Source organism: Malaclemys terrapin, chromosome 8 (genome assembly GCF_027887155.1).
Source record: "Malaclemys terrapin pileata isolate rMalTer1 chromosome 8, rMalTer1.hap1, whole genome shotgun sequence".
NCBI lineage: Eukaryota > Metazoa > Chordata > Testudines > Emydidae > Malaclemys > Malaclemys terrapin.
Window position 1 is genome coordinate 44,999,217 of NC_071512.1, and position 24,793 is coordinate 45,024,009.

General features: G+C 52.9%; 1 protein-coding gene across 3 annotated transcripts; it reads left to right on the forward strand.

Moving 5' to 3' along the window:
* Positions 1 to 300: 300 nt before the first annotated feature.
* HMGCS2 (3-hydroxy-3-methylglutaryl-CoA synthase 2) lies at positions 301 to 24,437 on the forward strand. 3 transcript variants are annotated; one of them, XR_008445864.1, is made up of 10 exons: positions 301 to 499; positions 2,645 to 3,099; positions 6,704 to 6,829; positions 11,474 to 11,638; positions 12,759 to 12,927; positions 17,395 to 17,565; positions 19,375 to 19,481; positions 20,395 to 20,520; positions 21,668 to 21,830; positions 24,268 to 24,437. XR_008445864.1 is itself a non-coding variant. In XM_054036558.1 (10 exons), the coding sequence occupies exons 1-9, from the start codon at positions 387 to 389 to the stop codon at positions 21,772 to 21,774; spliced, it is 1,539 nt and encodes a 512-aa protein (XP_053892533.1). In that variant the 5' UTR covers positions 301 to 386; the 3' UTR covers positions 21,775 to 21,791; positions 23,726 to 24,152. The 3 variants fall into 3 exon arrangements, 2 of the variants coding, with proteins under 2 accessions (XP_053892533.1, XP_053892532.1); XM_054036558.1 differs by lacking the exon at positions 24,268 to 24,437 and adding an exon at positions 23,726 to 24,152 and having other exon boundaries at positions 21,668 to 21,791; XM_054036557.1 differs by having other exon boundaries at positions 302 to 499; positions 21,668 to 21,791.
* Positions 24,438 to 24,793: the final 356 nt, after the last annotated feature.

Sequence of the window (24,793 nt, forward strand, 5' to 3'; positions counted from 1 at the left end):
CTTCAGCAGCCCCCCCCCCCCCCGAGTGTGGGGTGGGCAGGGGTGGTGAGGAGGGAGTTATGGCGAGGTCAGGCCCCACGAGGCATGAGACGAGGCCTGCAGGGAGATGCAGCACAGGGGAAGGAGGTGAGTAGGAGAGCAGGGCCCTGCGGGAGGCAGTGGCAAGGGAGGCCCTAGGGGCTGTGGGGAAAGGGTGCTCCTGTTTTGTCGTGTTGGCCGGTGTGTTGTGACCTTTGGTTGAGCAATGAGTGAAGCACACACAGTTAGCTCCCTTGATAAGTGCAGGGAGGGACTTTGCCTGGCCCTGCTGCAGGGAATCTATATAAGTGCTGGTGGGGCTGGGGAAGAGACCTCGCTGCTGCTCCTTGCCCATCAGCCTGGGGAAAATGTTCCGCCTCTTCAGTCAAACCAGGTGCTGTTTGCAAGTGAAGCGAGCGCTGCAGAGACAGGAGTGGCCCCTTCGGCCAGCCCACCTCACAGCTGCCGCACAGCAGGCCAGGTGAGGGGCAGATTGGGGAGCTAGGCCTGAGGGTCGGGACATGGGGCACTCTCCTTCGCCCCTGCTGGGATGCTCTGGGAATCCTGGCAGCTCAGTTAGGAATGTGTTTGAATAGCTCTCTGCTGGGGAGTGACCTGTCCGGCTATACTCTGCACTCCAGCGTGAGGGAGGCTTTGGCACTGCCCGGGAATGGGGATCTGACACAACAGCCATTGGGAGCCACACCGAGGCGGCTTTGTGATCTGGGAGAAGGGAGTGCACTGCAAAGCTGGTACTGCATTAGGAGGGGATGTGAGCAGCGTGAGGACAGAGCAGGAATACAAAGGGCCCGGAGTTTGACAATAACGGAGTGAAGGAACATAATTCCAAAGGCAGGTATGCAGGGGGAGGGAGAGCGCTGGGACCCAGTAAGGGTGGAAGACCTGTGGGGGAGGGTGGCAGCTAACTAGACCCAAGTTTGCAATCTGATTAGGCTGCACATGCAAAGCCACCCTGTCCCACATCAGAGAGGGGAGAGTGCCTCTGCAGCTGTGGTGCAGCTACATCTGGAGTACGGGCTCCAGCTGGACGCCTCTCTGCACCGGACAGAGAAGGATGACAATTTTTGGAAGCATTTTAGAGAAGGGCAGCAACAGGCTGGAGTTGAGGGAAAGCTACGAAGAGCAGATTGTGTACAGCTTGGCTCCGGGGTGACGTGATTTGAATAGTAACATGGAGCACTCACTGTACAGAGGATTTTGGGCCTGATGCCAAGCCAGTGAAGACAATGGGAGCTTCTCCATTGACCGTGGCCTATGAATTGATCCCTTTTATACATGAACTAATTAGGGTGTAAACAACAGAGCAGGAGAGGACTGGAGAGCTAGGAGTAGTGGTAGGGAATGTAGGCAAAGGCAATGTAATGGAGTATCAGGAGATCCGTTAGGCTGTGGAATAACACCCCCAGGAGTAGAAGGGAGTCCCCTGAGTTTGGCCATTTAACACACGACTGGCAAGGGGACCGGGGGGAACAATCCCTCACCAGCTGGGGGAACGGACTACTCAGAGCTGCAGAAAGGCTCGTTCTTCTCCAAGTAGAGCAGGGGTGGCCAACCCGGGGCTCCGGAGTCACATGTGGCTCCTCAGAGGTTAATATGCGGCTCCTTGCATAGGCACCAACTCCAGGGCTGGAGTTACGGGCGCCAACTTTCCAGTGTGCCGGGGGGGCGGAGGTGCTCACTGCTCAACCCCTGGCTCTGCCACAGGCCCTGCTCCTACTCCACCCCTTCCCGCCCCCTCCCCTGAGTCTGCCATGCCCTCACTCCTCCCCCTCCCTCCAGAGCCTCCTGCACGCCACAAAACAGCTGATCTGGAGGTGCAGCAAGGGAGGGGGAGGTGCTGATTGGCAGCCGGTGGGTGGGAGGCACTGGGAGTGGGTGCAGGAGCTGATGGGGGGCTGCTGACGTATTACTATGGCTCTTCGGCAATGTACATTGGTAAATTCTGGCTCCTTCTCAGGCTCAGGTTGGCCACCTCTGAAGCAGAGTAACAAACAGAGCTGTTAGTAATAGGGATGCCAATTTTGGTGGCCTGTATTCCTGGAGATTTCATCACATGACATAATCTTTAATTCCTGGAAACTCTAGGCCAATCCTGGAGGGTTGGGAACCCTGGTTAGCTGTATCTGAAAACAAGGGGTGATTTAGAATAAAACAAACACTGCCTTGGCAGTCGTGGGGACAAGTTCTATAACGTGCAGATTCCCTTCTGGAGCATGAATCAAAGCAGCTCTGTGCATGTGTGGAGAGGGGCCCCTGCTGCTGCTTTGCAGACATCTGCAAATGGGGACATCTCTGAGACGGGCTGTGTAGTTAACAGATTGCTGCCCATGAGGAGGCTGCTGTGCCCTCTCTTGGCTCTCCAGCCTGTGTTGGGTGATGGTATGCAGCCAGATATCCCCGCTCGCGAGGGTTCTGCTGTCTCCTCTGGGGTTTGTATTGGGGCAGCGTGTGTTATATGCTGTCACAATCTCAGGTGTCTGGTATGGCCTCCGTGGCCCGCACTAGGTCTGTGCATGCATGCATGCAGCTGGCTGTGCCCCTGAGGGGTCTGCGATCTCCTCCCACCACATGTCAGAGGACACTCAGCATTCTCCTTGTCTTTCAGTTTCTCCACCACCTCTGTGGAGCACTTGTCTTGGTCGGACTCATGGCCGAAGGACGTGGGCATTCTTGCGCTGGAGGTTTACTTCCCTTCGCAGTACGTAGAACAAGTGGAGCTGGAGAAGTACGATGGAGTGGAAGCCGGGAAGTACACCCTGGGCCTGGGCCAGAAGCAGATGGGCTTCTGCTCAGCTCACGAGGACATTAACTCCCTATGCCTGACCGTGGTGCAGCGTCTTGTGGAACGCAGCCGTCTCTCCTGGGACTCCATTGGCCGGCTGGAGGTCGGCACGGAGACCATCATTGACAAGTCCAAGGCTGTCAAGACAGTCCTAATGCAGCTCTTCCAGGACTCCGGGAACACGGACGTCGAAGGCATCGACACCACCAACGCCTGCTATGGAGGCACAGCCTCCCTCTTCAACTCTGTTGACTGGGTGGAATCCAGCTCCTGGGATGGTGAGTGACATCCAGCTAGCATGGGTGTAGGTGCCACTGCTCTGCCATCCGGGGCCCAGCCAGGGCTGCCAGTGAGAGATGGCCAGCGGCAGTAGGGTAGGTTCTCAGGGATAATGGCTGCCCCAGCTTCACAGTGGTTGATACCCCAAACTGGTGGTCTTCCAGGCTCTGAACTGAGGCCTCGAGGGCGACAGTGTTAAGAAGATAATGAGGATTTGGTTTAGGGTTGCCAGGCATCTGATTTTTGACCGGAATGTTAAAAGTCCGGTCGGCAGCACAGCAGGGCTAAAGCAGGCTCCTTGCGGCTCCCGGAAGCGGTGGCATGTCTGGCCCCTAGGCACAGGGGCGGTGAGGGAGGCTCTGCACGCTGCCCCCCTCCCAAGCACCGGCTCCACAGAGGCTGGACATGCCGCTGCTTCCGGGAGCCGCCTGAGGTAAGCGCTGCCCGGCCATAGCCCATAGCCCACACCCCCTCCTGCACCCCAAACTGCTCATCCCTGGCCCCACTGCAAAACTCGCACCCTGAGCCAGAGCCCTCACCCCCCAACCCCTACCTCAGCCTGGAGCCTTCTCCCGCACCCTGAACCCCTCATTTCTGGCCCCACCCCAGAGCCCATATCCCCAGCCAGATCCTCACCCCCTCCCACACCCCAACCTCCTCCCCAGCCCTGAGCCCCTCCTGAACCCCAACCCCTTTGTCCCTGGCTCCACCCAGAGCCCACACTCCCAGCCAGAGCCCTCACCCCCTCCCGCACCCTAACGCCCTGCCCCAACCCAGTGAAAATGACCACGTGAACAAGGGTGGAGGAAAGCGAGTGATGGAGGGAGGGGTAATGAGTGAGTGGGGGCGGGTCCTTAGAGAAGGGGCAGGGCAGGGGCAGGGCCTCAGGGAAGGGGCGGGGCAAGGGTATTCTGTTTTCTGCAATCGGAAAGTTGGCAACCCTAGTTTGGTTACAAATTGGCAGTGTGCTCTCTGGGCCGGACCCTCTATGCTGGAACTGAAGTGTCCGAATCAGACTTGCTGTTGTGCCTGGCCTCTCTGTCTGCCTCCCTATGGCTTTCCCTACAGTAGCTCTGCTGGGAGCCACCTGAGCGGCCGCTGGGCCTTATCTGGTGCAGCTGCTCAGCAGCTCCCTCGCTGGCTACGTGCAGTATCACAGGAGGGAGGAAAGCAGCTCTGACTATTCCATTGCTGCATTGGAGCCACAGGGAGAGCAGGCTCGGAGCTTGGCTGCACCAGGAGCTGTGAGGAGGGAGACACAGGAGCTAGTTACACTCACTGGGGAATCGTCCTCATGGTCAGGGAATCCCCAGCAGGGTGCTTGCCAGGGGTTTCTGCTCCCTGGGTGTGGAGCAGCTACTATTATGTAAGGACTTGGGGAGTGTCTGCAGAGATCAAAGGTCCAACTCCGTCTTGCGGAGGGGATGCCAGCCCAGCCTGCAGCCTCAGAGGGTGAACATAACGTAAGAACATAAGAATGGCCATACTGGGTCAGACCAAAGGTCCATCCAGCCCAGTATCCTGTCTACCGACAGTGGCCAATGCCAGGTGCCCCAGAGTGAGTGAACCTAACAGGTAATCATCAAGTGATCTATCTCCTGCCATCCTTCTCCACCCTCTGACAAACAGAGGCTAGGAACACCATCCCTTACTCATCCTGGCTAATAGCCATTAATGGACTTAACCTCCATGAATTTATGTAGTTCTCTTTTAAACCCTATTATATTCCTAGCCTTCACAACCTCCTCAGGCAACGAGTTCCACAGGTTGACTGTGTGCTGTGTGAAGAAGAACTTCCTTTTATTTGTTTTAAACCTGCTGCCCATTAATTTCATTTGGTGGCCCCTAGTTCTTATATTTTGGGAACAAGTAAATAACTTTTCCTTATTCACTTTCTTCACACCACTCATGATTTTATATACCTCAGTCATATCCCCCCTTAGTCTCCTCTTTTCCAAGCTGAAAAGTCCTAGCCTCTTTAATCTCTCCTCAGATGGGACCCATTCCAACCCCCTAATCATTTTAGTTGCCCTTTTCTGAACTTTTTCTAATGCCAGTATATCTTTTTGGAGATGAGGAGACCACATCTGTACGCAGTATTCAAGATGGGGGTGTACCATGGATTTATATAAGGGCAATAAGATATTCTCCGTCTTATTCTCTATCCCCTTTTTAATGATTCCTAACATCCTGTTTGCATTTTTGACTGCCGCTGCACACTGCATGGACATCTTCAGAGAACTATCCAAGATCTCTTTCCTGATTAGTTGTAGCTAAATTAGCCCCCATCATATTGTATGTATAGTTTGGGTTATTTTTCCAATGTGCATTACTTTACATTTATCCACATTCAATTTCATTTGCCATTTTGTTGCCCAATCACTTAGTTTTGTGAGATCTTTCTGAAGTTCTTCACAGTCTGCTTTGGTCTTAACTATCTTGAGTAGTTTAGTATCATCTGCAAACTTTGCCACCTCACTGTTTACCCCTTTCTCCAGATCATTTATAAGTTGAATAGGATTGTGCTGTAGGGAACACTAGGCTCTGGCTTCTGTTGCCATTAAATCGGCGTCAGATGGAAGCAGGGTTGTTCAGTACACATTCTGGTTGCTTTAATGTAGAGCACACATCCCGAGCAGTGCAATAGCAGGGGATGGGCCGCTCTGCGCTGGTTGGGGCCACTTGATGTTTTTTAAGTATGTTCAGCCCTCAGACTGAAACAGTTGAGCCCTGTTGTCTCCCATAATGAGGAATGTGGCCAAGCCCCAGGCAAGCAGCCCGGCCTCTGCAGTCCCAGAACTCCACAATCCTGTCTCCATATCCTACTCACTGCCCCCTCTGTGTGGGATAGATGTACATCTGTGACAGTATGGCAGCAGGCAACATCTGAAACCATGTCACCATGGCAGTTTGGCCATGCCCCTTTCTGCACCGTGGCCCCCGTAAACGTCTGCTTGGCAGATTGTCTGGGACTTTAAAGGTGACTTTCAAAGCTTTCTTCCCCCCCCCCCCCCCAAATTGCACTTGTACCCTTTTCTTGATTTTTAGGATGTAAAGAGGGCTGGAAAGTGCCGGCTCTGGGCTTCCCTGGTTTGGCTGTAGGACCTCTTGGCTATTTCAGAGGGTCTATTGTTTTTTCTCACAGGGATGTTGCATATTTAGCAAAGGCTTCCTTCCCCCAACATGTGACTCACTGAAGTGAAGTAAATGCTAACAAAAGCAAACACAGACTAAACCCTTCATCTCACCTTGGGTGCCACTTTCTTGACTCTTGTAATGTCCTGACTGCATGAGTTGTCTGGCAGCATCCCAGGCTTCCTGGCTAGACCACTTTGAATTTCTAACAAGGAGGACAAACAAGGAGGAAGAAACCTTTAAAAAAATTTAAACGTGTCAGGCCCCCTTTATCCATCAAAGCATCTACCCCTCAAAGCAAGGCGGTGGTGGTGAAAAGGGCACATGCTCAATTTTGTTTCCCTTGCAGGTCACAAGTCTCAAGGGATTTTTCTACTTTTTGGCACAGGGATAAACAGAGATTTAGACTTGTATGTGATTTTGTTCATGTTTATGCCTAACCAAGTCTATGTTCTTGTCCCGTCCTAGGGCGCTATGCAATGGTGGTCTGTGGTGACATTGCAGTCTATGCCACTGGCAATGCCCGTCCCACAGGAGGGGCAGGAGCTGTAGCGATGCTGGTTGGACCAGAGGCCCCTCTGGTGCTAGAGAGAGGTTGGTACCGTTAATACAATGACTTTGTCTTTCCTAGGAGTGTTTGGTGCTTGGCCAGAGCTGGCCAGATTCTAGCAATAGGCCACTGTCTGTGGGGCAGCTTAGCCCTGGAGACGCATGATCCCAGGTTGTGTGTCTCTGGACATCAATCCTTCCTGAGCCTTGTAGCAATTGGTCTCCTGTGGAATTCATGTTTCAGGATGGGGGAGGGACACGGGGCACTTCATGGCTCTTAATGAGATGATCAGTAATGAGTCAGGGCTGTGTTTTTGGTCTGAAGTCAGTGGGAGCTGCTGTGTGCCTAGCACCCCACTCACTTGGGTTAATTCATAAGTAGGCACCTAAGAGCCTAATTCTAGGCTCCTGTTTTTCAAAATGTTGGCCACTAAGTCTGTGTATGAAAAGAAAACTGTGGAGTACCAAGTCCAAGCTGCTGCAGTCTCCTCCATGCAGAGGCGAAGTGTGCAAAGGAGGCCTTCATGAAAATAAAATGTAAAAGAGGAAAGAACGTCTCAGGTGCAGTCATCTTATGTGCCTGATGTCTGGCTGCTCAGCACTATTTAAACCTCATGGAAAGAGACATTTGGAGTGATCCCCAATGCGTCAGTGCCTCCCTTTGGCCAGACAGGGCATTGCACAAAGTCTGCTTGGATCAGCGGGACGGTCAGTCCGCTCTTCTTCTCTGACTTTCTGTAGTCCTGTTCCGGGATCAAGGACATTAATTTCTGTCCCACTGGGGTTTATGGACTTATGCTTGGCGGGGGTTAGCTGGGCCTTGTCCTCAAGGGGCCGAGAACCCCCTTTGGCTGTTAAGGGGTAGGTGGGGGAAGCTGGGCCCACCCACTCCGCTGGGTCCAGCTCAGGGCCCTGAACCCAGGCAGGCAGAATAAGTCCTCCACAATTCTCCTGTTGTGCCCTGAGCTTCTTCCTACCTCCCCTGGGTCTGTCTGTTTCTGCAGCCTGTGGCTCTGGCCATTTTGTCTCTGGGTCATTGTCATTCTGGGGCAGCCTCTCACTAGCTTCCTGGCAGGACCCTCTGTCCCTGGCCTGCTTGCTCCTCTGGCAGCCACCAACCCCTCTGCTTCTTAGCTCTGTTATTCTCCCAGCTGCTGTGAGGCTGCCAATCAAGGATGACCAGCAGTTCCTCCAGTAACTCCTTGGCTGCCAGGTCCACATGGGGTCTACACGCCCCATGACATGACACCACATCTAACATGGTCTTAAAACTCATTGAGAAGAATTGCTGAATTTCCACAGCCGCCGTCAGCCTCGTGGTTGGCTAAATAAAGACAGAATGATTGATGTCCCTGCTTCAGTAATATGTGGTGGCACTCAGCCAAACTATGCGTTAAGTGTGAATCGGCCTGGCTGCACTGAGGGCAGTGTAGCTATGTCGCCTTTCACCAGCTGAGACTCTGGCCCTGTGTCTGTGCATTTCCATCCAGCTAGCGTAAGTGTGGTGAAACTTGCGATAAGCACAAGGACTTTGCTGGAAACAGAGCACATGGTTTAGGCAACAAAGGATTTTACTAAGAGGCACTAAATTTGCAAAAACAAATAAAGGGTTTTTTGGAAGATCTTGACAAATTACAGACTGTGGACACAACTGTCCCAGGCTCAGTACACATGTGGCTTGACCTAATTAACAACAAAGGACTGGAAGTATACAAGAGATATACAATAAATAAATAAAAAGATCCAGAGAAGCTGAGATTTTTCCATAATCTGGCCAACATGACTGATCCAGGAACAGGCTACTTTAGCTGTGCCCATTCCCAGGATTCAACTGTGTTATGGATCTAACACACCTTTTCCCTGACGTTTAGCAAATGGAGCAGGCACTACAAAGCCCTCTGTCTTACCTGTTACTGTCCAAACCATGATGAATCATACAACAAAACAGAGCAATCTAAGAGTATGGATATCAGACTCCTGCTGCCTGTGCACAGCTCAGGAAGGTTCCTAGCCTCAGGCCTGAAGCAGGCAGTGCAATGCTATATGAACTCAGACTGATGTTGATCTGGCAGCTCCCTGCCCCCCCGCCCAGCTCACCTCTGCCTCCACCTCCTCCCCTGAGTGCGCTGCGTGCCCGCTTTTCCCCCCTAGCTCTCAGCGCTTGTACCGAGAAACAGCTGTTTCACGTGGCTGGGAGGGAGGGGAGAGGAGGGGGAACGCAGTGCGCTCAGGGAAGAAGCGGGTCCGGGGCAGGGATTTGGGGAAGGGATCCAATAGGGACAGGGAGGGGGTGGAGTTGGGGCGGGGACTTTGGGGAAGGGGTTGGAATGGGGGCAGGGCAGGGGCGGGGAAAGGGTGGAGTCGGGGCGAGGCGGGAGGGGCGCGACTCGCACAAGCACCCACCAGCTCTGGGGAAAGTTGTCATCTATGCTGTCCCCCCACCCCTGTGTCCCCTCCATCTCCATCACCCAGCTGTTCTCGACTCTGAGCTGGATGGGGGGTCAGAAACTCAAGTGTGGATGGCAGAAAATGAAGGCTGAAGCATATTGAAACACACAACTGCTCCAGGCCTAAGCTGAGGCTGTATTACATGCCCTGAACTGTCCTATCTGCCTCCATAGTAGCTGCCCTAAGGAGCTGTCCAGGGTGGTAAACAGCTTTCCCAATCCTGAGGGCCTACAGCCTGCACCAGAGCCCAGCACCAAGGGCTGCAAGGAACCATCATCCTGCTGTGCTGAAAGGTTAATGTCTGTTCAGGAAGGCTTCAAAACAGGGCCCTCTCTGCCTGTACCCAGCCACCAGCAGCCCATTCCTGGAGTTCAGCACATTCACTCCTTAGGGAAGACTGGAAACCCTACAGCAGCTTGAATCCACCCAGGCTTTTCCTGGCTAGTGCAGGAGAGTCCTGAGCAAACAGCCTCATTCAGGGAAGGAATCTTCCCTTCCCCCTTCAAACACGCAACTATCCAACCAGCACCGAAGAAACCTGCCCTGGACACATCGGTTCTAGCTGGGCACTGTCTAGTATCAATCTAACACTCCTGAGCAAGCTCGCAGTCGCTAGCCAAAGGCCAACTACATGCCCATCTAACTGAAGCTAATATTCCAGACCTGGCACAAGCTGGATTCGGGGCAGGATATGGACCTGAAACTGCTTCAGTGGCACTGCTGGATGAACTCCTGCTGTCAGTGGATACAGGGCAGACATCCAGTCTCAGCCTCCTGGGTCTCGCTGCAGCGGCCAGCCATGAGATACAGCAGTCCTGCCTATGCGAGGTGATGGGTCCAGGGAGTGCACTAAAATGGTTTAAATCCATCTGGTAGGGACACGCTCAAGGGGCAGTGATAGAAAACTGCACTGCTGCCTCTGAACTCATCGCTGGTGGAGTCCCTGGTCCTAGTCAGCATCTACATGCAGCCCCTAGGGGAACTGGTCAGAAGACATAGACTCAAGTGCAGCGATATGCAGATGACACACCTCTCTACCTCTCCTTCACCACATACAATCACACCACTATCACTAGGATGGCCAGTGCTGGCGGCCAGAGGAAGCACTTTGAGGAGTTTGCAGCCATGGTGGCACAACTGGTCAGCTGATCAGTTCAGTCCATAGCTTAGGAGGCTCCTGAATTCCTCGCTGATGCTGAGCTCTTGACGCTGAGCTCTCGTGTGGCAGTGTCCATGAGTAACGCTTTCTGCTATCTCTGGCTGGCTGGGGGACTCTGCCCCACCCTGGCAGACGACGACCTGGCCTCAGTTGTACACACCTTCGTCACCTCTCGGCTGGGCTGCAGCAGTGTAGTATACCTGGCCATGAAACTGGCAGCACTTAGGAAACTTGAGCTAATATAGAATGGGACAGCACATCTCCTCAGCAACATGGGATGCCATGGGCCCAACAAAACCATCCTCTGCCCCCTATGCCAGCTTCCCATAGAATATCGAGTTCACTGCCTCAGTCCTTACCTTCCAGGTGCTCAATCTCTGCCTTGGCCCAGGTCATCTAAGAGGGACTATAGCTCCAGGATAAGGACTCGACAACTTTGCGCCTCAGGCACAATGGTCCTCTCTACTATAAGGGAAAAGCTCGTGTGTGCTTGGGAGACTGAGCTTTCTTGAGGTCTGGGCTGGAATGAACTCCCCTAGGAATGCAGGACCATCCCAATCTTCCCCACCTTCCCTTCCCTGAGCCCAGCACATTTCTTTGATCTGTCTTCTCTGTTATAAGCACAGAGCAGCACATACATATTTATATAAAAGCACTCCAAGCACTCCGTCACACAGAATTTCCCCTCTAGAGGGAGGCTGAGAGAAAGTGGACCACACACGCCGGATGTTAGTCATGTTGCGTTATGCACAACTGGAAGGTGCTTAGATACTACACAGACAGAGGTAGTACAAGAATCTACCTACCTTTCCAGTGTATCCAGAGAAGGTTCTCTTAATAGAAAAGATCTCAGATATGAAGGATATAGGATGAGGTCAGAGCAGGAAGAGGAGGTGGAAAAGTGGCTCATGAAATCAATGAATTTTGTGAATTTTATGGGGTGAATTTTTTTTTTAAAGAGCTGTGGTGGGTTTTGGCTAAGAGGTTCATTGCAGGTGGGGGGCTGGTATGGTGAGGGTTTGAGGTTCTGTTCCCCTGCTGTCTCCGATACACAATGGTGAGTCTGTTTTCTCTCCTCCAAGGTGTTCGGGGAACCCACATGGAACATGTATATGATTTCTACAAACCAGACATGGCTTCAGAGTATCCCATGGTGGATGGGAAACTCTCTATCCAGTGCTATTTCCGGGCCCTGGATCAATGCTATTCTGTCTACCGCAAGAAAATCCAGAGCCAGTGGCAGAAAGGTACAGAGCCTACGAGTGAAGCGGGAAATCTTGTGAGTGCCATAGGTTAGACAAACACCTGTCAGGGATGGTCTAGGTTTCCTTGGTCCTGTCTCAGTGCAGGGGGTTGGACTAGATGGTCCCTTCCAGCTGGACATTTCTATTATTCTGTGTCAGCTGGGGTACCTGCTCCTCTGCTTCTGGGGGGCTCACAGTCTCTCTCTCTGCCCCCCTTGTTGTGTCTGTCTCACCCACCCCACCCCATGTTGTAGGGCCTGTGGATTTCTGGGTAAGAGGACAGAGGGGCCATGGACTGGAGGGGCCAAGAGTGGTGGGAACACAGGGGTGGGGATAGGAGGTGGAGACACCAGAAGTCCATGAACCTGTAATTTGTTAGCCTCTGACCTGGCTGATAGACAAAGTGGTGGGAGAGCCGTTGGAAAGAGGCTGGTTAATGTGGGGTCAGGGGCCAGGCCTGGCTGGGTGATAAGACAGACAGCACATGTTGAAATGGTGGGTGCTGTTTCCTCCATCTGAAGAGAGTTTAAATCCTTTAAAAACCCATGTTTCCCTACTGTGACTCATCCAGGGCTCTGTGCCTGGGGAGCTCGCTGGCGGCAGCATGCCAGAGCCATGAGGTCGTTCCCCATTGGACGAAGGCGTGAGCGCCTGCCTGTGTGGGCACGTGCTGAATAGCCATTGTAACCAACCCGCTGCCCCAGAACAGGCCCCCCAGACTGAGCCCAGGCAGTGGCAGCCGGGTCTGCAGTACTCGTGGTTTGCTGGATCGAGAGAGCCCTTCCAGCTCCAGGGGCCAGTCCCTTTTCAAAGTAGCTCCTGTGCAGGAAGGGTGAGACTCTGTGCCAGAGAGCTGTGAGGGACTCTCCTGCCCTAGTTTAGTATGAGGGTGAATAAATCTCCCCATATTGTCCCCATTTCTGGCATCCGTGGGGTTGTCGGTGTCTCCTTATGCAGCATGGGAAGGCTGTGGGTCTCTTCCCCACCCACCCATCCCATTGCCCTGTGTGGGGTAGGTCTATGGGTCTTTGCCTCCAGTGCCTGCTGCAAGTGCTGCGGCTTTCTGTGCAGAGTGGGGTTGATGGGTCTCTAATGGGTGGCTTCCGTCTCCGTTCTGCTGCAGTGGGGGTGGACAAACCTTTTACCCTGGAAGACTTCCAGTTCATGATCTTCCACACGCCCTTCTGCAAACTGGTGCAAAAGTCTGTGGGGCGAATGATGCTCAACGACTTCCTAGCAGCTCCCAACCCTGACACGCAGAGCGGCCTCTACAAAGGGCTGCAGGCCTTCAGGTGGGTGAGCGCTACGGAGCAGGAGTGGCCTCTGCCAGGGGTGTGAGAGTCCCTGGGCTGCCAACATCCATGGAGAGGCAATTCTGCTAGTGGGGCTGCAGGAAATTGGAGCAGGGTCCACACATCTGTGGCACATCCCTCATAGGGACTGTGCAGGGACAGATGCTTTTTCAATGTCTGTTGATAACGATACCCAGCTTTTAGTTAGCATCTGTCATCTGCAGAGCAGTTCAGTGGCATTCTCCCAATTTTACAGATGGGAAAACTGAGGCTCCAAAAGGGAAAGTGACTTAACCAGCAGGCCAGTAGCAGAGCCAGGAATAGAACCGGATCCCCTGAGTTCCAGTCTCATGCTCCAGCCTCTAGGCCACATTAGGAGTGTCTTGGTGGGGACTGTTTTTTCCTTGAGGCGCTGTGGATGCTTAGGGGAGAGGTTATTGTGGGAGGATGTTTGGGGTGAGTGTGTGATTTCCTTAGCGAGGGCGCTAGGTGACAGGGAGGCGAAGGGTGCCCTGGCAGGGTGGTGCGCATCAGGGTACGTGTTACCCCTCTGGCAGGGGCTGATGCATTATGGCAGGCAGCATTTCGGCATGATGGTCTGCGGGCACTTGCCTCTGTAAGCTGCGGAGACTGGTACATCTCCATGTACCAGTGGGGCTGGGGCAAGGCTCGCATGGGAGCTGCAGGCATACAGAGGGGTGTAAGCCCTCTAGCAGGGGATGCCTGTGGTCAGGCGGGACGTGGCTCTCTATTTGCTGTGTCGAGGTTTTTGGGGAGCGCTGAGTGCATTATGGGTGTGACCACAGAGCCAGAGTCAGTGGACAGGAATGTAGCAGCAGCACTGAGAGATCCCCAGTCATGGACCAGGACCCCACTGTGCTAGGTGCCGCACGGACACGGAACAAAGAGCTGTTCCAAAGAGTTTCCAGTCTAAGTATGAGACAAAGGACAAGAGGCAGATACAGTCAGGGGAGTGGAAGGAAACAGTGAGACAGTGCTGGCCAGTGTGGCAGCAGGGGTCTCAGCACTCCAACAGCCTAGCCATGTCAGGTGTTTTGCAGGCATTGTGGCAAATTGGCTATCCTGGCTGGATCGCGAGCAGGGCTAATGATTCTTTGGGAGGTGCTTTTCTACTGAGAGTTGAGGATTGTTATCGAAGAGCTAAGGATTTTTGTTTGCCGGGGAAGCATCGGTAGCAACTCAGTAATGAAGCCTGAGCGGAGCTGTGCACTGAAAGCATGGATTCAAATGTATGTTATGTATGAAAATACAGCAGTTCCTCCCATCCCTGGAGCAGCTGCTCTCTCAGAGCAGAATGAACTTTCAGAGAATTTACAAGGCAATCTATTAGTTTAAGAATCACATTTCTTAAAGGAGGTATTTTTAATTTTATACCAGACTTTTTTGCCGCTAATAATCTCAGTAACAGAAGAACACCGACTCTTCAAATTTCCTGTGGAGTTAAAACGCCCTGGAATCTTGTGCACAGGCTCCAGCGTATAGACTTTAAGGCCAGGAGGGACCATGGTGATCCTTTAGTCTGATCTCCTACACATGGCAGGCCACAGAACCTTGTCCACCCGCTCATGTAACAGACCCCTAACCTCTTGCTGAGTTACTGAAGTTCTCAAATCATGGTTTAAAGACTTCAGGTTACAGGGAATCCACCATTTACACTAGTTTAAACCTGCAAGAGACCCGTGACCCATGCTGCAGAGGAAGGCGAATAATTGGATTCATGATCATTTCTCCCCATCATTCTTCATAACTGAAGGTTTCTCCTTCCGCAGAGGCTGAAGGTAGGGTGACCAGGTAGCAAGTGTGAAAAATCAGGATGGGGGATGGGAAATAGGCAACTATATAAGACAAAGCCCCAAATATCCGAACTGTCCCTATAAAATTGGGATATCTGGTCACCTTAGTTGAAGGTTAGAGGCCTACTAGAGAAGTCCATGAACTGCCCTTTTTCAAAATGGCTGCTATCTCCTACTGTCCTCAGTAGGACTGAAGTGCCTCCACCTCCTCACATCCTGGAGGAGTGCCATCTTCCCTGAGTGCTGCTATAGTTTCAGTCCTATTGAGAACAACAGGAGGTGGGAGCCATTTTGAAATGGGGCAAATTCTTTGTGACAGTCTTTCAGTTATGAAAAATGGGGGCAAAACATGGCCATCAATCTAAATAGCTTTCAACAACTGCCCATTGCACCAGCTCTGCTCAACAGAGAGGTCAGATTTTGGGGGCGTGAACTAGGGTGTTTGTGTGTTTATGCAGGATATGTGTATATGCAGCTGAGACCACCCCAATCCCACATAAGGGATGCCAAAAATGGAAAAAAAACAACAATAGGGCTTTTAAAGAGACAAGGTGGGGGATATAATATCTTTTGGAAGCTGGTCCAATAAAAGATATGACTTCACCCACCTTGTCTCTCTAATATCCCGGGACCGACACAGCTACAAGGACACTACATGCCTTTTAAAATCAGTTTAATCTTATCTGAGTCAATAAACATGAAAAAGCCTCAATCATACTTGTGTGATCTCACAGTTCAGGGCAATTGCACCTGTATTCCCCTTCTGTGGTCCAGCCAGGACACCAACTATCAGGCTTCTTGCTCCCCAGCCGTCACCTCTCCGGGGCAGAGACACGTGTTTCTCTCCCTCCTGACCGGAGTCTTTTCTGGCTGCACCGTTCCCCGCCTACACTGTGAATCCCCAAGCAAGCCAGACGGCCTAAGCACACCTGCTTTGTTTTTCTTCTCAGAGGCTCTGAACAGTGTAATTGTTCACAGCTGAGTTACCGCCTAGCTTTTTCTAAGCAAGCACATTTATTCTTAAGATAAAAGTGTTACAGAGAAAATATTGCAAACAATAAAGGAACCTACACTCAAGCTAATAAGCTCACCAGAGATCACCCCCTGTCTCTAGCAAGGGCTCTAGCAGGCGAACAGTCATTCAGGCCCCTCCAAGTGGCTTTTCTGTGGTTATAAGTCCATAACCACCTTGGCTGAGAATAAGCCCACCGGTGAGTGCCTCTTTTATCCAACTGGGGCCTCTCATCTTGTCCTCCTATAACAGGTTATCTGCAGACAGTGGGTTACTCCTGAGGGCACAGTTAAGAGAGGGGCCAGAGATGAGAAGTTGCCCCCCCCTCCCCCCAAGTATTTCCTGGGAAATCCACTCAACTAAAAGTTCAGCCTTGTCTGGCCCATTGTTTCAAAGAGTCCCTTGAAGATCAGAACACTGCCAGGGTTTGCATTAGTCCTGGCTCCCTCCTAGAGATGTTCCAGACAATCCTCCAGGAATACATGAACATTTGCATTTTTAATACAGTGAACTCCTAAAATTCTTCAATGCAATTCAGTCAAGCTTGGCTAGGATATGTAGGTAATTGCCACATCTGTTACCTACGGTTCTTGTATTGTCAGCATGGGGCAAAGTTAAGGTTTTTGCTGACACAGAGAGATTTAGTTCTACTGTTAAAAAACACATTCAAGTGCAGTCTGTCCAAGAGATCACTGTCTGGGGAGAGGCCAAGATGGGGCAGAGTTCAGGCTGTTTGGGTGCCTAGCTGCATTTCCAGACCATAATGTGTTTGGATTTGTTTGACTTTACCCTTCCCTCTGAATTTCCTGGGTTTGGGAGAACGCCACCATCCCAATTGCATTTCACCCCAAGTGACAGGTCTGCACTCCCAGCCTTGATGGAATTGTTTGCTGTCTGGGAGCTGTACTAGTACTACGTCAGGGTGAGATTTCCCAGGGTGCCATGACCACCTGGGGCACAGAGGTGTCCCTAGAGGGCCTGCAGGCGTTTGCAGTGGCTCAGATTTCCATGGGGGGATGTTAGCTGTTTGGTGAATGACAGTTCTGTGTCCGGGGTAGTGAGGTTTCTCTAATGCCAGCTGCAGGCAAGGTCTCCCCAGATAACACCGAGTGCTCCTTGCTGCTCTGCATCCCTACTGAGTGACTGGCATGAGGCTGAACACAGCAGGTCCTTGTCAGCAAAGGCATGATGAGCGTCATGTCACCCAGCTCGATTGTTAAAAATGAAAACGCAAAGCGGGTGTGGGAGCAGCAGCTGTTCGAGGGGCTCAAGACTTTCTAGCTGGGCTCCGGGGAGTGTAAGATTTCCCTAGCGGGAGTCATGGTCCATCAGGCAGGTGAGATTCTCTTCCGGGGGCTGTAACTGTCCAGGAAGGCGAGCAATTCCCCAGTAGGGACTGTGCAAATTCAAGCAGGGTGCAATGTAAGTAGACAGGGCTGCAGGACTTCAGGCCGGCAGCACTTCCCTAGCAGATATTTGCAGAGCTGCCAGCCATTGACCCTTGCTGCTATCCATATGGCCCGCTGTGGGGAGACGGATTGCCAGAGGGAATTCGTGCTGGGCAGCTGGTGCGTTTTCCCAGCGCAGTTGGTCCTCCTGGCTGGTTAACCCACAAGTGAACCTCCTCCTCCCTCTTCCCAGGGGGGTGAAGCTGGAAGACACCTACTCTGACAAGGACGTGGAGAAGGCCTTTCAGAAAGCTAGCCTGGAAATGTTCAGCCAGAAAACCAAGCCCTCGCTGCTCCTCTCCTCTCGCAATGGCAACATGTACACCCCGTCCATGTATGGCTGCCTCGCCTCCCTCCTCGCACAGTGAGTGCCAGCTCCAAGCACCCCTTTCCGCCAAGCCCTGCCCCACCCCTGCGTGCCCAGGCCTTGGCAGAGAACAAGTCAGGGGGTGGGCACAAAGCTGACTTCCAGTTGGGATCTGAGCCTGCAGCCTTTGTGCTGAGCAGCAGTTACTCCTCATCTAAAGGACCTTTCTCAGTTACTGAGCCACAATGGGGGGAGTCTGACAGAAGAGCTGTGATTTTTCCAGGACTAGTCTCTGCCTGAGGTTCCATTTTTAAAAAAAAACTGGATCAAAAATCAAGTATCAGAGGGGGAGCCGTGTTAGTCTGAATCTGTAAAAAGCAACAGAGGGTCCTGTGGCATCTGAAGAAGTGAGGTTCTTACCCACGAAAGCTTATTGATCAAAAATGACTCAGCGACTTGAGTACCAAAGCTCTGTGCAAGTGTGTGCGCGTGCATGTCGGAGTGGTTGGGCTTGTGTGTGCACACAAGTGTGTGTGTGTGTGCACGTGAGTGTATTTGTGGACATTTGTGTGGTGTGTGTGTGTGCGCATGAGCATGTGTGCGTGTGCACATAAGCAGGTGGCTGCATGTGTGTGTGTTTGGGAGCAGCGGGGTGTGTGTGTGTGTGTGTGTGTATGCTCAGTCGTGCATGTGTGTGCGCGGGCACATGCTTGTGTGTGCGCGAATGGGTCTGTGTGTGTATGAGGGGGATGTAGCCTTTGCCATTATAGACTATTTGTTCTTACAATTCTCCTGACCCGCAGTTACTCCCCAGCAGGAGGGCTCGGCCTGAGAAGGGGGCACATTCCAGGTTGCACAGTGACCGTTTCTCTGCCATGACCTGTCTGTGGGTTTTTCCCTTTCAGTGCTTCACTTTGCAACTTTAAAAGTCTTTTTATTTCGTTCCGTGCATAGTGTTGCTGTTTAACCAAACCCAGTGTGTGTCAGAGGCAGAGGGGAAAGAAAAGACTCAGCCGCTCTCAGGGTGGGGTAGACCCTGCTCCTGCAGGTGGGCACTCATGCACTCTAAGGATGACGGTGCTAACTGTGCTTTGCAGAGCCTGCCTGTGCCTGGCCCTTAGTGCACGCTCTCCCCCACAACTCCTAGTTCTGCCCAAGACACAGCAACGTCCCCTGGTCTCCCTGCTCTCAGCAGGGACTGCCATGCATACTAATGCTCCCTGTGTGCAGCTCATCTAGCCTCTGGTTTTTCTATCACGCCCATCACCAGCGTATCTTGGCTCCTGGTGCATGCTCTCCTAGCTGCTGTCTTGAGGCATGTCTGAACTTGATCCTTCTAGGCTCCACTTCAGGGAGCCTGCTGGTATGGAAAGCCTGGAGACAGTTTCTCCCCGCAGTAGCTAGAGATCTGATTTCCTGGCTGCTCAGATGCAGGTGATGCTCCCTTACCTCACTAGTCATCACCAAATAAGCCCGCAGTGGTGCCCACTTGCAACTCCAAACCCTGCTTCTGTTCCTCGTCTGGATCCCACAGACCTTAACGCCAGCGACAGGAGCAGGAGGCAAAACTCTCCTGCCCTTCTCTGCCCGCTTCCTGGGGTTGCCTGCTGTCACGCAGGGGGATCGTTTCTATTTTAGGAAGGTACAGCCTAGGTTCAGCCCGGGGGCCATTTCTGGTTGCCCCCCACTGATTTAAAATAAAATCTGATTTCCAGCATGTCCCAGGTCAGAGTAGCTCACCTACAGCCCACACACTGCCCCCTGGGGCATCAGCTTGCCAGGCCGTGTGGGTAGCTCCCAGGATTTGGGGTGTCTGGCCTTTAGCATGGACGTTCGCCACTGACAGCTTGGTTTGAATTGCCACAGATACTCTGCTCAGCAGCTGGCTGGCTCCAGGATTGGGGCTTTCTCCTATGGCTCGGGATTGGCTGCAAGCTTGTTTTCCATGCGCGTCTCGCAGGATACTGCCCCGGGTGAGTCCCTTCCTATTCACTCACCTCGCTCGTCAGCCATCGGACACCTTAGGTGGCAGTGATGGCTGTGGAGGGTCATCCTTCCTGCTCTGGCCTGGGGATGAGGGTTCTGTTCCCAGCCCAGCCCTCATCCTGGGGAGCTCCTGAGCCCCCAGCCCGGGCATTGTTGTAAATACCCTGAGTGCAGGAGCAGACAGTGCAGGGTGGAGAGTGGGCCTGGACGACCCCCCATGGAGCTGTGTTCTGGCCGCAAAGACCATACTCTGCTGCTGCTGGGGTTAGCAGAGGGAGTCTGAGGGTCGTTGCTTAGAGGTTCCATGTTGAACAGGTTTTGGGGGGTTACCTTACAGTGGGCGGTAGTAAATGGGGACCCTGGAACTGCCACAGCAAAGTACCAAGGATCCAGCCAGTCTTGACTATGACAGCGGCCAGCACCCACTGCTCAAGAGGCAGGTGCACGATCCTGGGGTGAGGGGAGGCAGTTAGGGGGTTGTTTGCCCATGGGTGTGTGTGTTTATTCTGAGCCCCTCAGCGGCTGGCTGAGATTGGAATGTGACCCGACTCACAGTGTGACTGCAGAAAGCCCTAGGGACACTGTCCCCGCTGGGCTCCCACACCCATCCCGCGCTGGGTGCTGGGATCGGAGCTCAGGCCACCACACAATGGGGTGAGGAGAGATTAGGGATGCTTTATCGGCTTCTGAATGGCTTTGCCCACCTGGGGAAGGAGGCAGATGGTGTACAGGGCCTGTGGGGACACCCTTGGCCTGCAGGGGGAATTACCTGGACACCCGTTCCCTGCAGAGGAGCTGCGACTTGATGGGGCAGTGTTCATTGGTTATGGATCCCTTGGGCACCCTCGGCTTCCCTGGCCCTGACTGGCTCTCTCTCTCACCAGACTCTCTCTTTGCCAGGTTCTCCCCTGGATAAGCTGGTCTCCAGCCTCTCTGACCTGCAGACTCGCCTGGATGCCCGGAAGCGTGTCCCCCCGGAGGAGTTTGCAGAGATCATGAAGAAGAGAGAGGAAAGCCATCACCTGGGTGAGGGAGCACAGTCAGAGGGCCCAGCGGCCAGCTGCAGCCAGCACTCTGGTGCTGACACCTCAGTGGGGCTGGACTTCCTAATGTTGGGTCCCTAAATCCGCGTGTAGGCACCTCAGGAAGGGGCCTGATTTTCAATCACGCTGAGCACCTCCAGCTCCTCTCAAAGGGTGGGTGGGAGTGGAGGAGGGTGCAGGATTGGGCCCACCACCCCTGCCCATGGCAACTATTACTGGGAAGCCCTTGCTGCTGCTTGGGGGGTGAATTCAAGTGGAGTCTGCATGGTGGCCAGCCAGGAAACAACACTGCACGTTAGTGAGCTGGGGCAGCTGGAAGTCACTGGCACACAATACACATGGAACCCCTCTAGGAACATGCCTGAAAACCCTTGGGGTACCAGGAAAAGGGCAGATGTCTCTTCGCCCAGCCTGGCCTCTGATTCAGTGTCCCAGGCACGCTGGAGAAATTCCTACTGACATCCTAATTCAGCAATAGACATTGGCCCCCTTGTTAAACCACCGTGAACAGCTGGACACACACATCCCCTCATTAACTACCTGGCAACGCTCCCTTACCACTGGCCCTCCTTCTTCTTTTGACTCTGTACAAACTAAGTCCAGGGAAACAAGGTCTCTTCTGCCCTAGCTACCCTTCTTCCCTGCTGGGGGAGCATGGGACTCCCACTTCTCCCACAGCCACTGAGTGGAGGTGCTGGCCAAGGCTCTGGAGGATCATTTGGGGCCCTCACCTGCTGGGAGCCCCACTGAGCTCAGATGTGCTGTGTCCATCACCTAGTGTCTGTGCTGGAAAGCTGGCTGGCTGGAGCTTTCTGGAGCCAGTCTGGCCAGGCAAGAGCACCTTCCAGCTCCCCCGTAGTGCATTTTCAGGCAACGAGGGCCAGCAGCTGGAGCCCAGGCCTGGAAGTCAGGAGACCTGGCGGCTGTTCCCAGTTGTAGCTTTCAGATCACCTCATCCCAGCCAGGGCTGTGCTGGGAGCCTGCAGGGAGATCCAGACCTCAGGTTCACACTTCCAGCAGCTGTCCCTCTCCCCATGGCAATGCTGCCAGGTTGCTTACAGCCCCAGCATGAGGGGATCCTGCCCCACAGCTGCAGCACCCATGCTTCAATCCTGTTTCTCTCTCTGCAGTGAACCACACTCCCCAGGGGTCTAAAGACGACCTGTTCCCTGGCACCTGGTACCTGGAGCGAGTTGATGACAAACATCGCCGGCAGTATGCCAGGAGGCCACTCTAGCGGGGACAGGCTGCCAGGTGACTCTAAATCCTCCTTGGGGGCCTGGTAATCACAAGGCAAGCAAAGGAAGATGGGGAGATGGGTGAGTGGGGTGGAGGAACAAGGGATCAAGGCAGTACTTGGAGGGATGTCCTTTCTGAGTCCATTTCTCCTGGGACATGGGAAGAACAGGAACTCTGGAGATTTCCACAAGGCAAGGATGGTTCCAGTGGAAACAGGGAAGGTCTGGGACCACCCAGCAGCTGGGTGCTCATCAGAACATTAGTGGCCAGAGCCAGTTGCTTCGGAGGAATGTGTAAGAACCTCACAACAGGCAGAGGTGATGTAATCTCCCCACCATACTGGGTCTCATCTTGGTCTCTAGCAGTTGGAGACTGGCTTACTGAGGCAGGAGGTTTGGTCTCCCTTCCCACATGTTTGTCATTGCTGATGATACGTCTGGATACCCCTGATAGCCAGATAAAGGTCTAGTCCCTCTTTGAGTCCTGTGAAATCCTTGGCAAGATGCAGAAAGGGACTGGCCGTTGGTCAGTCTGGGCTCTTCTAGTTCTTCTTGCTCATTTCACAGGTTCCTTGCACGTGTCTTAACACCTCTCTGTCTTTTTGAGGGCAGCTCCACCTGCTGCCTTACTCAGTGCTAGTGACCCAGCAGCTGCTGCCAGCATAGAGCCTGAGTTTCTCACTCAGCAACATGCAACACTGTCCTAAATCTGGGGAGGACTTAGCATGGGGAAGATGCCCTTGGAGAGAGGGGCTCACAGAGGGGAGCTGAGCGAAGTTGGGAATTTCCAATTTGACATCTCTACCTTTGATTTGGTTCTGAAATGGGACAAAAGGTTGGAATTTCCCATGGAACAGCAAGCTCTAAACATTGCGTTTCAGCGTTATTGAACAAAGCAAAACTTTTGAACATTCCCCACAGCAAAATGCTTCATTCTGAGTCATTTCAACATTAAAATATATTTCCTTACAGTGGCACATTGCCTTGTGGGGGGGTCACCTGTCCTCACTGGGGGCTAGGCTCCCTAGTCAGATTACATCTCCCATAATGCACCCAGTCATGTGACTCCCATGAGCCACCACGCAGCTTGGTCAGTGTGAAATTCATGCCTTATGGAAGATGTAGTGCTCCGGGGGCCCAGCCCATGGGAGAGAAAGGGGCCAGAACTACCACTCCCGTAAGGCAATGTGCCACGATATGTAAATATAGTTTTTTTGTTTTATTGAACTGCTACAGAACTAAACATTTTGGGTCAGTTCAAAACTGAAATATTCTAATTCGATTCCAACTGACCTGAAATGAAATATTTTGCTTAGATTTTCACAAGGGAAAACTGAAAAGTTCCCAGAACTCTATTTTCCATTGGAAAGTCATGCATACAAATTCCCAACCAGCACTAGGATGGTAGGACTCAGTGCCAAGACTCAACAGAACAGTTCAGAGGGAGGGGCTTAGCAGCTAGGTGGGGCTGGTGGACCCTGAGGGTGGTGCTTAGCAGTTAGGTGGGGCTGGCGGACCCTGGAGGAGGGGCTTAGCTGGCACTTTGGGGCAGCAGGACTCTCATCCTTCTACCTGCACATGCTGCATGCCTATCTGCACTTGGAGCTGGGGGTGATTCTCAGCTGGAGGAGACAGACCTGCGCTAGCTCTCCTGGAGCGAGTGTGCTACAAACAGACTGTAGCCGTGCACTGTGAGCCGTGGGAGGGGCTAGCTCCTTCCCCAGAGGGGGGAGCAAACTGGCAAGTTTCCAGAGTGGGGGCCAGCTCCCATCTGTTAAAGTGGCTGCAGTTGGGCGGTTTCTGAAGGAGGAAAGAGTGCCCCCCCCAGGCTGCAGTTATTGGGCTGGTGTCCCAGGTGGGGAGATGGGGTCTGTACCAAGACTGCGAGCTACCGTCAGGGGTGGGAGAGAGACATCAAATGAATCCACTCTTCTTGCTCTGCCCCTGTAGACCTGCCCAGCCTCATCAGAGCAGATCCCAAGGCAATGGCCGAACCACCAATGGAGAGCCCGCAGGCTCCCACTGCACCAGCTGCAAACACCCTGGCTCCATTATTGCAAACGGAAAGACCTGTCACTCTTCCCAGGGACTGCACACTTGGCTGAAGGGCCCCGTAGAGATAATGCAGCCCTGTGTGCCTGCCTGAGAGCCTCACACCATTCGCCGTGTCGGTGCCCGGTTTAGGACGTTCTCTGATGCCAGGCGCTCATTCCATCCCTCCCCTTTGGCACCCCTTTGCTGGAGGAGTACATTTCTGCGGCGGCAGGGTGATAACCTGGGTGTGTGAGGATCACCCCCTCCCCTTTGGCCAGCTCCAATAGAACTCAATGGGGATCAAACCACAGGGTGCTATTGAAATAAATTCCATAAGCCTTCAGAGCAACACTGATATAGGTTGAACAGAGCCAGAGCCTGTCAGTAGGTTTTGTTTGAAATTCTCCTCTAGGATGGTTTAAAATTCAATAGATTTTTTTTGTTCTTTGTTTCTTCAGGGATTTCCCCTGCGGGCCCTTAGCTCCTCCCTCCATAGGTGGGGCTAGCTGTCCTTTGGCTGAACTGGCCTATGAAGAATGGCTCAGATGATGTCACTGTGCGTAGTGCTGTACTACTTTGTATTCCACATGCTTTTATACTGCATACAGAAATAAAGCCATTATGAATAGCGGGGACAAACACAGTGATATCACACTACGAAGGGAAACCTATAGGCTGCAATTAAATGAGAGGCCCATGTCTGTGTGGAGGGCGTGACAGCATTGCTGCCACCAGGTGGTGCAATGATCCTCTGGTCCTGCTGGTAAGTCTGTTCTTCAGACAGTGCTGTGGAGTCTCAGGTTGTGTGTGTGAGCCCCTAAAGGGGAGGCAACATGCTGGACCAGTGGGCTGCATGGCTGTATGCTAAACAGTAGAATGCTGGGAAGCAGAACTCCTGTCTTCTATTCCTGGCTCTGGAAGGGGAGGGTGGCCTAGTGGTTAGAGTGTCTAAGTGCTGTGTTTAACTATTCTTTGCATTTATAT

Excerpts from the sequence above, each read along its gene's own strand:
- HMGCS2 (XM_054036558.1), top strand. The coding sequence starts at position 387 with ATGTTCCGCCTCTTCAGTCAAACCAGGTGCTGTTTGCAAGTGAAGCGA. Across the intron at positions 11,639-12,758 it reads CCAGAGCCAGTGGCAGAAAG|TGGGGGTGGACAAACCTTTT; the intron begins GTACAGAGCCTA and ends GTTCTGCTGCAG. Across the intron at positions 17,566-19,374 it reads CTCGCCTCCCTCCTCGCACA|ATACTCTGCTCAGCAGCTGG; the intron begins GTGAGTGCCAGC and ends GAATTGCCACAG.